This window comes from Haliotis rubra, unplaced genomic scaffold (genome assembly GCF_003918875.1).
Source record: "Haliotis rubra isolate DU_JTF1 unplaced genomic scaffold, ASM391887v1 Scf739, whole genome shotgun sequence".
Lineage (NCBI taxonomy): Eukaryota > Metazoa > Mollusca > Gastropoda > Lepetellida > Haliotidae > Haliotis > Haliotis rubra.
The window spans coordinates 230,595-244,998 of record NW_025767456.1 but is presented as its reverse complement, the minus strand read 5'-3'; the positions used below and the strand labels follow the sequence as shown (position 1 = coordinate 244,998).

At 42.7% G+C, this 14,404-nt stretch overlaps 1 protein-coding gene across 1 annotated transcript; it reads right to left on the bottom strand.

Moving 5' to 3' along the window:
• Positions 1-615: 615 nt before the first annotated feature.
• LOC124259817 (tetraspanin-9-like) lies at positions 616-12,212 on the bottom strand. Its single transcript, XM_046694019.1, has 9 exons — positions 11,864-12,212; positions 8,800-8,886; positions 8,050-8,098; positions 7,368-7,420; positions 6,836-6,910; positions 6,169-6,237; positions 4,267-4,377; positions 3,206-3,292; positions 616-1,429 (listed from the first exon to the last, which is right to left on the bottom strand). The coding sequence occupies exons 1-9, from the start codon at positions 11,918-11,920 to the stop codon at positions 1,106-1,108; spliced, it is 912 nt and encodes a 303-aa protein (XP_046549975.1). The 5' UTR covers positions 11,921-12,212; the 3' UTR covers positions 616-1,105.
• Between the last annotated feature and the right edge of the window lie 2,192 nt (positions 12,213-14,404).

The following is a 14,404-nucleotide window of genomic DNA, read 5'->3' as shown; positions in this document are numbered from 1 at the left end:
TGACCTCAAAGTAACAAAGAACATCCCTTGGGTGCTAATACATAATTAATACAATAAAGAAAGAAACACGATTTCAGTTTACACGAGGCGTTACGTTTCTGGTCTCACTGCTAAGACCCACCTTTGAAATGTACAAAGGCCGATAACTCCGTTATGTAGTCGGTAGAGTTCACGTCGCCGTGGTTCATGGAGATCAATGCTTAAGTGCACAGACTGGGACCATCCATTCAAATCTGTACTATGCCATTGTCATTGTTCTTTATAATGTTACAAGTGAGGATGAGAATAAGAATAGTTTACATCCGAAAGTTTCAACTTAATGCATGTATTTGGTCTGTATTGCCCAACATTGTTTTGAACATGACGTGTATTACCAATAGGTTGACTGATACAAACCAACGCATTTCTTGAAAAAGGTCAATGAACCACTTCTAAAATTTAATCAATTTGTTATGGCTTGATGGTGCTCCAAACATTGTGATTTGGTGACTCTAAGTATTAGACTGCAATGATTATATCACATTTCTTGGTTGTTTGTTGCCATCGTTCTTTGACGGGGTGATTTCCAGTTCCCATGATTCTACAAGGGATCAACACGTAACAAACTGAAGTCTTCGACGGCACTGTATATTTAATTCAAACATGGTTTGTACAATACTTATAAGTTAAACGTACATACAGTTCTATGCATCCACATATACATTCAGCTGTACCAACCACACACTTACAGACTCACTCACTCATTCATTCACTGTACAAACTCACACACTTCAAGTCCCACTCACACTGAGTTCCGACTCATCAACTGACATAACACACGGTCATCACAGAAACTCCACGGAGTCATTCAAAAGGCCACTTATGAAGCTTTGGGGAAATCTAGTTTTGATATCAATGTTAGTATGATACACAGTCAAAACATTATTCTGTCGAACTTACCGAAAAACTCCTGATCCCTTCGTGTTATTTCTGTATTCATGTATTTGTCGCTTTTATTGAACCTCGGATAACTCGAAATATTTACGACGGTCCTTTTAAAATTCGACACAACAATGTTTGACTGGATATAACTATTATATACATCAAGTCATAAAGAGACATATGATCACGTGACACTGGTGCCCGGCGTGCAGGGGTCATCAAAGTTCATGTAAGTCCAGCTCCGACGGTAGTAATGTTTCTCGTGTTGACTCCTTATGGCGCTGTCCATCCGAGCTGACCCTGTCACGCTGAGGGTGCTGAATGGAGAACTCACCGAGTTGCTGGAGCTACTGAGGGTGAAGTTCCCATCCGTTGATTGCAAGGCTTTCTCTGCGTTGCTGTTACACGGCAGGAAGTTCACGTCGTAGAATTCGTCCCACAACCCCATGTGTTTCTGTGAGCGGAAGACCTTGACCAGCATCACGATGGCCAGGACCAGGCACACCAACTGCAGCAAACAGGCCGAGTCGTTGTAATATACCATATGTCTCACATTAAACATGAATTTAGGAATTCTGGGGTTAAAGGTAATACTCGTTTAAATATATGATGTACTTACATTCCAAGTTCGAAATGTCGAACTCTTGGCATTATATTAATTTGCAACATAATAATTTCGTAATTCGAAATAATGATGTAAGAAGCCATTGTCCGGATATTGACGATATTTTCCGAACGAAATTGTTCTAAGGGGAGTAACTCCTGGTTTGTAATGTTCGATGAATGTGAGCAACGAACAAATTTCGGGAAGTTCCTGGCTTACCAAGTTGGATTAATGCATGCATGCCAGAAACATAGCTGCCATAACATTAGGTGCACAGTGAGATATTATCGTTGTCAATCTGTTCCGGGTGACATGGGTTGAGGCACCGTCTGCGTTAGTCTTTCCGGCACGAAGAATATATAGTATATTACTAACACAGAGGACAGGTTATATTGTCCTCACCTTTATCCTTAGCGATGTTAGTTTACTTATACCCGGATGATATTAGAGGACGCCTCTTATATTCGAGGACCGGTCCTTACGACTTTCACATCAGGTACCGGAAATGACGTCATTAATATTGATTAGTCAGGATAGTGTCCTACATAGTGACCCTCCCAACAGAAGGCGTCTGGCAGACGGGTTTTCCGGAGTAAAATTATGATTTTGAGATGTACATTCAGTAACCACACAAATCTAATAGAAACTATAGTACGTATATCATAGGTATAGCAGATTAAGTGGTATTAGTGGCGTAGTAGTAGTTGCAACGGTAGTAGTAGTTGCTGAAGTTGTGTGAGCACAGCCATACGTCTAGGTAATATATATGTACGTGTGTACGGCAGGGGTCGCTCTGAATAACAATTTCTCAAAACATCATATCTCTTTAACACTTAGTCGGGAAATGGAAAACAACTTGATTTAAGTAAGTAAAACCATGATATCCTACTTGTGAATGCTATAGGAACGCAGTTCTGCCTCTAGGTGTCTACATTAATGCTGCCACCTTCAGGTGTCATGTTGCTAACTTTGTTGTCATTCAAAATTATAATTTGTCCAGTTACCCTCCTGTCCCCGTCCACGTGTATGACCTTGTACGTCATGTTGTTTACCTGTCTGATGACCTTACGGATACCCATGTACGTCATGTTGTTTACCTGTCTGATGACCTTACGGATACCCATGTACGTCATGTTGTTTACCTGGCTGATGACCCTGGTTACACCCGTGTACGTTGACTTGATTACCTGCCACATAACAATAGGGTTACCCATGTACGTCATATTGTTAACCTGTGACCCTAGGGCTACCTATATACGTCACGTTGTTTACCTGTCTGATGACCCTAGGGTTACCCATGTACGTCATGTTGTTACCCTGTGTGATGAACCTAGGACTACCTATGTACGTCATGTTGTTTACCTTTCTGATGAACCTAGGAGTACCTATGTACGTCACGTTGTTTACCTGTCTGATGAACCTAGGACTACCTATGTACGTCACGTTGTTTACCTGTCTGATGAACCTAGGACTACCTATGTACGTCACGTTGTTTACCTGTCTGATGAACCCAGGACTGCCTATGTACGTCACGTTTCTACCTGTCTGCTGACCCTAGGGCTATCTATGTACGTCATGTTGTTAACCTGTGTTTTCACCCTGGTGACACTTATGTTGGTTTCCTGTCTTTCATATGGTGCCTATCCATGAATTGCAGAAGTTAACAAACGCGATTCTCACCTGAACGACACCCACGGCCGCCGTTGTGCATGCCCATATCACGATATTAGCGAACAGCCATTCGTCGATCTTACTCCAACATCCAGCCTGAAAACACCAATCAGTAGTTATAGAAACAACAGCTATTTACGCTACTCACGAGATCAGTGGAGGTCATTACCATTTCAGATTGAAGGGAGCACTGACGGCCCAGTATTCTAAGGTGCCAAACATCGCTGAGCAGAGTTGCCTTTCTTTGGCACGCCAAGAATATATGTTAGTACCGTATCCGTGTTTGTAGGTTCCACAAAGTGGTAACTGTCTGAGGCCTGTGTCACGTCGAGCTTTGTTCCTGTGTTGAGCTGACAATGAGCCGATATGAACGAAGTGAGAGAGTTAAAATGTAATGCCCCATCCGAAATATAGTTCAGTCCCATAGCGGTTGTTGTAAGCGGAATGCTGTCTCACCCAGTAACTTCACGGCTTGGCAGCGTTCGAAATTATCGTCGGTCCTTAGGGCCGAAGCCGACTGTAAACCACTCGGACCCACAGCTTTTGTTTTTTTGTAGGTCCGTATGGCCTTGTTTGCTGGGAATTACTTACATTGTAGCTAAAATATAGGGCCTAGACATTTTTATCAGGACCCACAACTTTTTTATCGTTCTGGCTCCTTAGGGCCTAAAGCTGTTCAGGGTTAAGGGCAAACACTGCGGCTTGGAGATGACAAAACCGTTATGGTAGATTAAACTTTTAGATATACCTATATCAGTGATAAGGATTCACAACGGATCATTAGCAATGTGTATCCCAGACTAAACAAGACTAATCCCAGACTGACTGAAGACTAATGACTTGGACCATCCACAGATGGCAGTGGTAAGTGAAGGGAGATTACTGTTCATACTGTACGGATAAGCGTTCGACGTATAATGCCCTTATCTATAACAAATAGGGGAGACGTTGCAGAGATGGGTAGTTGATATATTGGACTCGGATATAAAACAGATGGGAGTGAGTACTCGCAGTAGTAAGACGTCAAAGGTATTGGACCCGGATATCCAACAGGGGAGACAACTACTCACGGTGCTGAGATAGATGTCCGACGTATTGGCCTGAGATGAGAAACAGCTATGGGGTATCTTCATCACTGTTTCATTGTATTCCCTGTACGTGTACAGCCCGCAACACTGCAACTGTACGTGTACAGCCCGCAACACTGCAACTACACACACAACATCGTCTAAGTTCACAACCACTGCAACTACACACACAACATCGTCTAAGTTCACAACACTGCAACTACACACAACATCGTCTAAGTTCACAACACTGCAACTACACAATCATACAACATCGTCTAAGTTCACAACACTGCAACTACACACACAACATCGTCTAAGTTCACAACACTGCAACTACACACAACATCGTCTAAGTTCACAACACTGCAACTACACACACAACATCGTCTAAGTTCACAACACTGCAACTACACACAACATCGTCTAAGTTCACAACACTGCAACTACACACAACATCGTCTAAGTTCACAACACTACAACTACACACAACATCGTCTAAGTTCACACACTACAACATCGTCTAAGTTCACAACACTGCAACTACACATACAACATCGTCTAAGTTCACAACACTGCAACTACACTACACATACAACATCGTCTAAGTTCACAACACTGCAACTACACATATCGTCTCAACAACATCAACTACACACACACACAACATCGTCTCAGTTCACAACACTGCAACTACACATACAACATCGTCTAAGTTCACAACACTACAACTACACACAACATCGTCTCAGTTCACAACATCGTCTAAGTTCACAACACTGCAACTACACACACATCGTCTCAGTTCACAACATCGTCTCGTCTCCAGTTCACAACACTACAACTACACACACAACATCGTCTCAGTTCACAACACTGTTCACACACATCGTCTAAGTTCACACACTACACACACACACATCGTCTCAGTTCACAACACTTCACAACACATCATCGTGCAACTACACACACACATCGTCTAAGTTCACAACACTGCAACTACACATCGTCTCCAGTTCACAACACTACAACTACACAACATCGTCTAAGTTCACAACACTACACAACTACACACAACACAACATCGTCTAAGTTCACAACACTGCAACTACACACAACATCGTCTAAGTTCACAACACTGCAACTACACACAACATCGTCTAAGTTCACAACACTGCAACTACACACACAACATCGTCTAAGTTCACAACACTGCAACTACACATCGTCTCCAACACTCTACACACAAATATCGTCTCAGTTCACACTGCATCACATCGTCTAAGTTCACAACACTGCAACTACACACAACATCGTCTAAGTTCACAACACTGCACTACACACACACATCGTCTCAGTTCACAACACTGCACTACACACAACATCGTCTCATGGTCACAGCACACAACAACTGCACACTACACACACAACTTCGTCTCAGTTCACAACACTGCACACACACACACATCGTCTCAGTTCACAACACTGCAACTACACACACATCGTAGCACACAACATCGTCACTACAACTACACACTACACACATCTTCAAAGTACATAACACTACAACAGGTAACATCTCCCAAGTGTACAACAGAGCAACTGCACAAACATCACCGTCTCAGCTTACAACAACCACAGTAACCGACGGATTCGACATGTGAACATCTTAACATGTAGACTCTTTAAAATGAAAAAGACGACAAACAAATAGAATGTTATAATATGAAGACTTGATTATTTACGCTCCGCAGCCATTTAAATGGAGTATCGTAGATTGTGGCGTTAAACAACAAATAACAAGGATGATGGGGAATATGAAGTTTTCTCATCTACCATGCACGGTGACCTCCTAAATGTTTAATTGTATCGTTCTATTGTTTATATGTATCCTTGCCATCGTACCTCAGTCTGTATCAAGTCCCGTGTGTCAGTGTTGAAGTCCCGCCAGGTGGAGTTGCGGTACACCTGCAGCTGGAACCAATAAGGTCTGACTTGACTAAACGATGCAAGATTCGTCATCATTTATAGGGTGCGTGTTTCCTTAGAGATAATCCTTCAGATAGCCTTGTTACTTGGAAGGCACAGGAAGCCCAGTTAGCGAGGTGTGCCAGGTAAGCCTTGGTTAACATTTATTTATCTGAACCAAGACCAGGCAAGTGGATTTCCCCAAACAGGTAGGCGTCAATATGTGTTTGTTGTTAAACGCAGCTTTCAGCAATATACCAGCTGTATGACAGAGACAGCGGCCTGTAATTAATCGAATCTGGACTATACAATCCAGTGATCGAAATTGTAAGCAACGATATACCCATTCGGGCGAACATTCAAGTCACCGAGCCCGACCACACCATAAAAATAAACTGGCGGTCTGTTTTAACCCGGAATTCCCACAGCGTATCTGCGTCAAGTGCCATTGCGTCACTAGGACGAACTTTTCACATGAATCTGACACGTCGCCATACGACTTAAATACTGATCTATCTGAGGTCAACATCCCATCTGTCTTTCCCGTTTATATAAGATGCTTTCCTTAAAGCTGAAAGACTGAAAGCAACTTGTCTTCACTAACCTCGCCCCTTAGAAGGTATGCGGTCACAGCGCCCCCTATCTCCACGGCGAGGAAGATCAACAACAGGACTATAAACTGTTGAGTAAGCAAGAGAAAGTCTATCGGAAATGTTTTGAGGAAGGAGCTTTGTTAAACTTCTTCTAGGAATATGTCGAGGCTAATTCAAGAACCTTGAAGGTACACACGCTTAACTAACTTAAGATATTCTAAGCAATAAACACTGAATAAAGTAGATCCTGAATAAAAAACAGAAATTTATCCCTTTGGTATTTCTTTACATAAATATATATGCGTACACATATATACACAGTACGCATGAAGAATAGTTCTTAATACGTTTGATGTGGGAATTCTACCTAGTTTCAGTGTAATTAACACACCGCATCGATCAGGAGAATGCGAGCGGTAGCGATTGATCTGGGTATTGGAAGAATTGTGTACATATTGATAAGACGGGGTTTCACTGTGGTAACATACCAGGTTAAACATACGGCTGAGTATGTACTTCCTGTCACAGACAAGACTCACTCACCGTTATCAGGAGGCATTTGTGTTCCTTTAGACCTCCAACACAACCCAGGAAACCTGTGGAGACACAATGGTGCTCAGTATGACATTAAGAAAAACGTAGTATCCCGGCCACTTCGAATTCCGGGTACCGTTGTGCATCATACGCTTGCACACCCACCCACAAACACACACGCGCACATACACATAGGACAGTACTCTGAAAGCATGAATCGTTTAACCAAATGATTGCTGTTCGATATAACTGCGTTGACATGAAGGATACAATCCGGACTATTGATTTTACTGTAGACAGATACGTGTAATGAGACAAACGTTAACTGACTACAGATTGACACTGATCTGACGTTTACAAAGACCCTCACACAAGCGAATTACCCGTCCTACCTGTTAAGTGAGTTGAGATAACACCGCTTTGCGTGGCGGGGCCAGAAGAGGTCCAGATCCACACTTTCGGGAATGTTACGGAGAACAGGGAACTTACAGACAAATATTTCTAATCGGTGAGAATGTAGTATTAGACAGGTCAGCAATGTAACGTTTATATGTACGTTTAAAATAGTACATACCCGTCCCACTCATAACTTGTGAGTGAGTGAGTTTAGTTTTACGCCGCACTCAGCAATATTCCAGCTATATGGCGGCTACTCATAACTAGAGGATCTTGAGAACACGATTACACATACCTGTGACAAATATAAAGGCCCCAGCTGTCAGGATGGTGTAGGTGAAGTACTGAAACACAGGAAGATGTTGCTCACGAGACTGACAATTATCTTAGGTGAGAGTCGTCGGATTATCAGCGCTTTTAAACTGTGATAGTTTACTTATAGTCTCAGTTACATTAAGACGTCACAGCTTTTAGATAAGAGTTAATTGGGTTAATTACAATATTACAGCAGCAATATCACGGCGGGGATGCCAGAAATGTAGTATACACAATGTACCCCTGTGGGTAATCATACCCGTGACGAGCGAACATTTTAACCACTAGGCTACCCCACCGCCAATCTTTAGATAAGAGATAACCTGACGGTATGTAGCTGTTCGGTTTGTTCAACCAGTTCGGGTCGCTTGGTTTACTTGTTTCAAATACCCGTTACATTCAGTAAAGCAATGGTATATCAATAGGGTAAGATCATCATGCTGTTACAATAGGACTCAATCCATGTTATGGTTGAAACATATTTTCTCGATAATGTTGCACAATGACCTATCGTGACATCGGGTTAACGAGTTCAAAATGTACAATCGGATTTCCAAGCACAGATTCAGCCTTCAAGAACAATAACGTGACGTCATGATAATGGCTGAAAAATTCCGCACTTCATATTGGAAAAATCAAACCAGGAAGTGATATGCATAAAGTAAGGGAATATTTAAATGAAAAACATTGTTCTGAAAGCTTAGACTTGATCTGTGTTCCGACAACTTACTGTGGTGCCTTTCGGAAAGCTGGTCAGCAGGGCAGGGTTAGTGGCCAGCGTCCAGGAGATATACCCGACCAGGAAACACCCGATCAGCTGGAGGAAGAACCAACAACATGTACAATGTCCCTGCAGTCGAGTTGAAATGACTTAACTCTACAGTCACAAATATTTGAATTCATTGTTTGATTGGGCCAGGTGAACAAATGGTTGACAGCACAAACACAGACTGATGACGCAGTCAGCCAGATATTACATTGCCAACCACTGATACTCACTCGGCTCTTCAGACACGCATGGCTTGCAGGGCCTCTTTACAGACTCTGATTCCAAAAGGAATCGGGGCGGTGGGGAAGCCTAGTGGTTAAAACGTTCGCTTGTCACGCCGAAGGCCCGGGTTCGATTCCCTACACGGGGACAATGTGTGAAGCCCATTTCTGGTGTCCCCCGCCGTGATATTGCTGGAATATTGCTAAAAGCACCGTAAACCTAAACTCACTCACTCACTCCATTTCGATGGTTGACTGGAACTAGTGTTCTCTTTCCAGGTGGAATATAACAAATCAATACACATTGTGTGTCAATCTTTTTCAGTAATATACAGTGACCCTATGTCGAGTCTGATGCTTCTAATTGCTCTACTATCATATCTAACATATAGTAATGATAACTACACTATAATAATGTTATCTATAACGCCAAAATGATATCTACTACAAACTAGCGATATGAATACATGACACTTGTATTAATAAAAACAAATTGTCTTGTTCTCGAGGCTACTTCTTGCTCTCCCATGACATACAGCTTGTGCAGGAACAAGACGTAACTGAAACGTCATGACATACAGCTGGAGCAGGAACAAGACGTAACTGAAACGTCATGACATACAGCTGGTGCAGGAACAAGACGTAACTGAAACGTCATGACATACAGCTGGTGCAGGAACAAGACGTAACTGAAACGTCATGACATACAGCTGGAGCAGGAACAAGACGTAACTGAAACGTCATGACAGCTGGTGCAGGAACGTCAAACGTCATGACATACAGCTGGTGCAGGAACAAGACGTAACTGAAACGTCATGACATACAGCTGGTGCAGGAACAAGACGTAACTGAAACGTCATGACATACAGCTGGTGCAGGAACAAGACGTAACTGAAACGTCATGACATACAGCTGGAGCAGAAACAAGCTGGTGCAGGAACAAGACGTAACTGAAACGTCATGACATACAGCTGGTGCAGGAACAAGACGTAACTGAAACGTCATGACATACAGCTGGTGCAGGAACAAGACGTAACTGAAACGTCATGACATACAGCTGGTGCAGGAACAAGACGTAGCTGAAACGTCATGACAACGTCAAGACGTAGCTGAAACGTCATGACATACAGCTGGTGCAGGAACAAGACGTAACTGAAACGTCATGACATACAGCTGGTGCAGGAACAAGACGTAACTGAAACGTCATGACATACAGCTGGTGCAGGAACAAGACGTAACTGAAGACGTAACTGAAACGTCATGACATACAGAACAAGACGTAGCAGAAACGTCATGACATACAGCTGGTGCAGGAACAAGACGTAGCCGAAACGTCATGACATACAGCTGGTGCAGGAACAAGACGTAGCCGAAACGTCATGGCGAAGACTAAAAGAAGATGTTATCCATAGATAAGTGGCATATATCCATGTTCGTAAATTTCTAAATGCCTGTCATACCTATCAGTGACATGTATGACATAATAACGACATCTGCGATATATTATATCAATAAGCACTTGTTTATATAAAAATGATGACTTGTCTATTATATTTGTAAAATCTGCAATATTTTTAAACGACATCTGAAGAAACTTTTTTCGGAGCAAATGGAAAATCGATTTTCTAGAGTGAGACATGTTTCAGATATCGCGCAACGATTGATGAGCTGTAAAAATATGTTTTACAATCTAATTGTGTTGACGTAACGAGAAAACTTTAAAACGCATTTAGACCAGCATGTCGAGTTGCCGGGTGACATTAGCTAAGGTGCGAGAGTAAATGGGTTGTAAACATAGCGTCGTATTTTAACACGGGCAATAACAAACATGACATTTAGTGAGACAGCACAACTCGCGCTTTTTAGTCCATACTCAGTTAGATGTCAAACATGAGTCATGTGCTTATGTAACATCCTGCCGGTATAACGGAGTATTTGGTATACGGCAATTAACATATAGAATCGGAACACTGTCAAATACAGGACACCTCGTCAAACCCGACACCGTCATTCTGAAACATCTGTTATCGGGACATTAACTTTCAGGAATGTCTTCAAATATGTCATCGTATTAAAAAACACTTGAAACCCGAAATTTGTTTAATATTAATGAGATCACTACAGTCCGGATTAACGGAGGTTCACATTACTTGGGGACTAGTAAGTCATTGTTGTCCTACTTAAACATATACAAAATGATTATGTACTAATGTATAATTGTATGATCAAATACAATTCTCTCTCTCTCCTCTCTCTCTCTCTCTCTCTCTCTCTCTCTCTCTCTCTCTCTCTCTCTCTCTCTCTCTCTCTCTCTCTCTCTCTCTCTCTCTCTATTGGTAACATCTACACCACGGCAGACTGTCTGTGGGCAAAGACAACGCGAATCTGCTTCACAAACCATCTAGTTCTACATGTGCTAAAACAGTTTATTACGTATAATTAGATAGGCACAGCACTACTGTCATATGGAGCTACAAAGAGGGTTCCGGTAGAACTCCCCAGAACTCCATGCGCAAGACAGTCCTTTTTGGGAGACCCCTAACACAATGCACCATTCATACACAAGTCCCGTGTGTCATATAACACAATAAACCGCAAATAATGCATCACTATCCGATTTCCCGTCCATCGATCGGTTGGGAACAGACGTTTTCCATTCAGGCGTGAAAGGTTGAAAAATGACAGGTACAGTTCTCATGTCGCCAGATAGATGTGTTCATGCATGACGACCAAGATTGATTTCACTTACCGACGTGGATCGTCAATATGAACCAAACAGTGTCCTAAGAGAAACTTAAACTCACCCAGAATATACAGTTGAAAACGATGAACCATGGTCTGAGACATCCTGTGACCGCCATGGCGGTCTCCCTCGCATAGTTAGCTCCAAACACCGTCTTGTTGTCCCAGACCTAGCACCAAGCGCTGTGATGTCTCTGAGCTCCCAGCACCGTATACAGTTTGATTGTCCCAGTAGTGAGTCGCCCCAGTATGTACACCTGTCCTGAATGCCCAATGTATCACCGCTGTATTATGCAGGCCTACATTACCGCACCTGTATCTCAATGACAGGGCTACATCTTGACTCGGAACGACATGCCAAGTCGGCGCTTGATTGTTGTCGCGAACACTGCGGGGAGACCGGTTGAACGGGACACAGCTCCCAGCTGTATAATGAAGGGGATTTTGTATAGAATCTATTTACACACAGCTCAACCAGGCACGTTTTATTCAATACTGCATACGTACATACAGTGTGTGGAATTATACAGCATTTGCATGCCGTTATCAATGTTTATGTTGAAGCTCGTGTGGGTGTACAAACACACATTCAGTGATTATAATTATTATTTTTATCATCCGGGTAAATGTTTGAGCGCGTGTATTGAACAGCCGCGTCATGCCGGTGTTGGTGAGCATGTTGAACGGGTTTGTCCTGCCCGTGACACACAACGGATTGCAATATCGGCCAACATCGACTTCACAGACATGTCATGTCGGGGTCGCATCCGGTCAACAAGTTCTCCACCCACAACATACCAAGGTCATCATTAGGTAATGATAAGTGATGAGGGCAGGGTTGACGGAGTCCATTTGTTGCTTCTTTCAATGCGATGTGTCGGTACAAATGCAGGTAAACGGACAATAGAATTGAACGCTATGCACAGCAGAATGATAATGTGCCCCATACCCTGATGTTCCGGGATTATAGCCCATCTGTGGTGTCCCCCGCCGTGATATTGCTGGAATGTTGCTAAAAGCGGCATAAAACCATACTCTCTCACTCCTGGATTATTGTAGAATTAAACTCAACTTACTGAGTTGCTGTTACACTGACATATGTATGATCAGATCGTGTGTTTAGGTTTGGGTGGGTACAGACAATACATGGCTGCTGGATAGTTTGCCACGTAAACAAAGACTGAGTCCTTTTAGTGCCTATGCTACAAGATGGATGTGAGGGTCACTGTTCCATCGTTCCCAGGATGATGCCATGTGACATTACACATTACAATGCTTCATATATCGCTTCTGAAGAACGGTGAAACACTGTTAGGTAATGTTTATTGCAGTTCATGATTTAACCAGATGATCAAGGTAAAACTATGCATTATACAGGTAAATGTATTGATTGATGAAGTTGTTGAGATGACGATAAATGAAAATGTCATGAAGCAGAATGGTATGAAATGTTTATGTTATATATACACAGACATGTTTAATTGACAAAACCCATCTTAGTGTGTGTTTTCTCAGTTCAAAGTTTGCATCTGTTCAAATCAACATACATAATCGAGTCTGGACCAGACAATCCAGTGATCAACAGCATGAGCATCGATCTGCGCAATTGGGAACCGATGACATGCGTCAACCAAGCCAGCTAGCCTAACCACCCAATGCCGTTAGTCGCCTCTTACGACAAGCATGGGTTACTGAAGATTCATTCTAACTCGGACCTTCACGGGTCCCATAACGATATGACCAACATGTTTCATATTATAATAGTGGAACGCTCGAACACATGAACTTAAGATACGTTAACTCAGTGCATAGAGTTTGGTGTTCATTAGACCACTGTGCTACTGGTTGTCCCAACAGCGTTAGTAGTTGACTGGTTTGAACTGTCGGTTGCTGTAAGTTGCTGGGCTGAGGGTGTGACGCGGCATAGATCTGTCACTCCCTCTCGTCACACCGAGGCTACTGGTCCCCACAAGAACAACCCTGCCACCAACAACTCTGTCCCGTCTGTCTGTGTCTTGGTTCCTAGAACGTGCTTCCCTGGGACTGGCGTCGCTGTTGTACCCTTCATCCACCGTCATGGATCCAGGTGGCGTCCCGGCAAGCTGGACTTCCGGTTTAGCAGCAGATGAAACTGCGTCGTGCAGCGGCGCTGTACCAACCCTATTGTCTCCACTTCCCGTGTTGCTGGCCTCCTGCACTGTCTCCTTCTCCACCTTGTAGGGGAGACTCTGTCTTCGGGCAGAGACTTTCGCTGACCTGGAAATCTTTACCAGGATGAGAACAGCCAGGATTAGGCACAGTAGCTGCAACATTAAGACTTTCATGAGACAAAGTCAGAGCTAAGATTCACGTAAAATATTCAACTGTTTCAACATTCAACTGTAATATGTATAACATTCAGAACAAAATAGATGAGAAATACTTCGATTTGCAACAATGCTGAACAATCAAAGATAGCTTAATCAACAATTCGGAAGCATGGTACAGTTCGAAATGAGATGAAAAAGGGAGTTTTGTTGTTTTGATAACACATAATATTCTGTAAAGGTTTATGTTTCGGCTTTTCTTCCAGCATGTTCGGTTTTCAATGTAATGGCGAGACA